Genomic DNA, 1,713 nt, shown 5'->3' on the forward strand with positions numbered 1-1,713 from the left:
GCAGTCATTGCCAAAATAGGCACATGCCAGATTGAAACATTTTCGTAAGCTTCAAGAGAGAGGTCACCACGTTGGAGACGATTATTGATGCTAAGTTCCACGTCCCTAATTCTCTTTGTAGCTTCAAAGCTGTAGAAATTTCTATATTATAAAATAGCTAAAACTCCAAGAAACCAAAAAAAATCTATAATATAAATATAAGAAAGAAAACTGCAGCATGAAAAATTAGCTGATACGTTATAACGTTTGACAACTTCATTTACACAAACAATCAGTTTAAAGTAGTAGCTTATAAGCTGCTCTCATCCTTCATAGTTTTTTTCCATATTCAACAACTGAGAAGTTACCGCGGATCTAATAACTGAATCCTGAAAGTTCGTAAATGCCAATCAATACTGTAACTAAAAATTGCATGATGCTTACCCATCCATTTCCGGCATCTGAATATCCATGAAACAGGCATCGAAATGATGGGGTGGTGTTAGCAGTGAGATTGCCTCTTTCCCTCTTTCAGCAATAACCACATCAGCACCGTACTTCTTGAGGGCCCCAGCAGCCACTCTGAGATTAACCCGATTATCATCGACGACTAAAACTTTTCTACCACGCAGAAGATTGCTGAGGGATAAAGCGTGAACCTCTCCGTTCCGATAATTTCCTCTGTTTCCACCACCACCCATGGCGCGCTGAAGGGATGCAGCAAGCATACTTGCCCTCAGTGGTTTCATGATGACACATGGACTGGTAACACCTGAAGCAGAGAAATTGATTCGAGTAGAACTTATTGCTTTGGATAGAAGAAACACTTTAGGAGTAACTTTACAATTTGTTCCATTCAGTTCGCTGACAATGAGAGTCGACAAGCCTGAATCCTTATGCCAAACTTCCAGTTCAATAAATACCATGTTTATAATTGTGTTCCCAACTTTTATGTCATTCAAATCACGAATTACTTCAACGTGTACTCCAAGTCGCTGGATGTGATATTTGGTGACCTGTGCCCTTATGGGTGTAGGGTCCACAAGTAAAGCCCTCATTCCCTGAAATTCTGAAGAAATGGAGTTGGGCTGGTTGTTAATTTGCTGACTCTTCTGGTCATTCAGTCCTGAGCAGCCAGTGGTGAAAACAGCTGTAAAAGTGAAGGTGGATCCAATCTGTGGCAAGCTTACAAACCCAATTTCACCTTTCATTAGGTGGACCAAACACTTGCTTATGCTCAGCCCAATACCTGTGCCACCATGTGTTCTTGTGATCGAGGAGCCGACTTGCATGAAGGGGGTAAATACACGTGATTGAGATTCAAATGGGATTCCTTGACCCGTGTCCTCTACCGACACTATCAGATTAATTAGGTCACTTGAGGAGGATGATAATGAAGTAGCAGATCCTTCTTGACTGAAAATTCTAAATCCTTCCCAGCTTCGCCGTCTATTGGCTACAGGCAATCCACTCAATGTGCCACTTGAAGGTAATTCTGTCTCCGCTTCCATTGATTCCACCACTTCTTCGACAAGATGGACAGTCACAAATATGTGTCCTTTCTCGGTGAACTACCAGCATAAGAAATCATTAGTTGACAGTTACAACATGCATACATAGTTGCTTGTTAGCTTCAAACATATGCTAGAGCATAACCTTGTAGCCTAATACAAATTCAAGCCATTTATCAAATACCGAATTCACATACAAGCAAACCTATTAGAAGAAAACCCA

General features: G+C 41.0%; 1 protein-coding gene across 1 annotated transcript; it reads right to left on the reverse strand.

The window, feature by feature from the left end:
* Positions 1 to 5: 5 nt before the first annotated feature.
* On the reverse strand, positions 6 to 1,638 carry LOC111381499 (histidine kinase 3-like; the record flags this gene model as incomplete). Its single annotated transcript, XM_023005286.1, has 2 exons — positions 424 to 1,638; positions 6 to 129 (listed from the first exon to the last, which is right to left on the reverse strand). Coding segments are annotated over exons 1-2 (1,191 nt in total), but the record flags the coding sequence as incomplete, so codon positions are not given.
* Positions 1,639 to 1,713: the final 75 nt, after the last annotated feature.

Source organism: Olea europaea, unplaced genomic scaffold, assembly GCF_002742605.1.
Source record: "Olea europaea var. sylvestris unplaced genomic scaffold, O_europaea_v1 scaffold23153, whole genome shotgun sequence".
NCBI classification, from domain to species: domain Eukaryota; kingdom Viridiplantae; phylum Streptophyta; class Magnoliopsida; order Lamiales; family Oleaceae; genus Olea; species Olea europaea.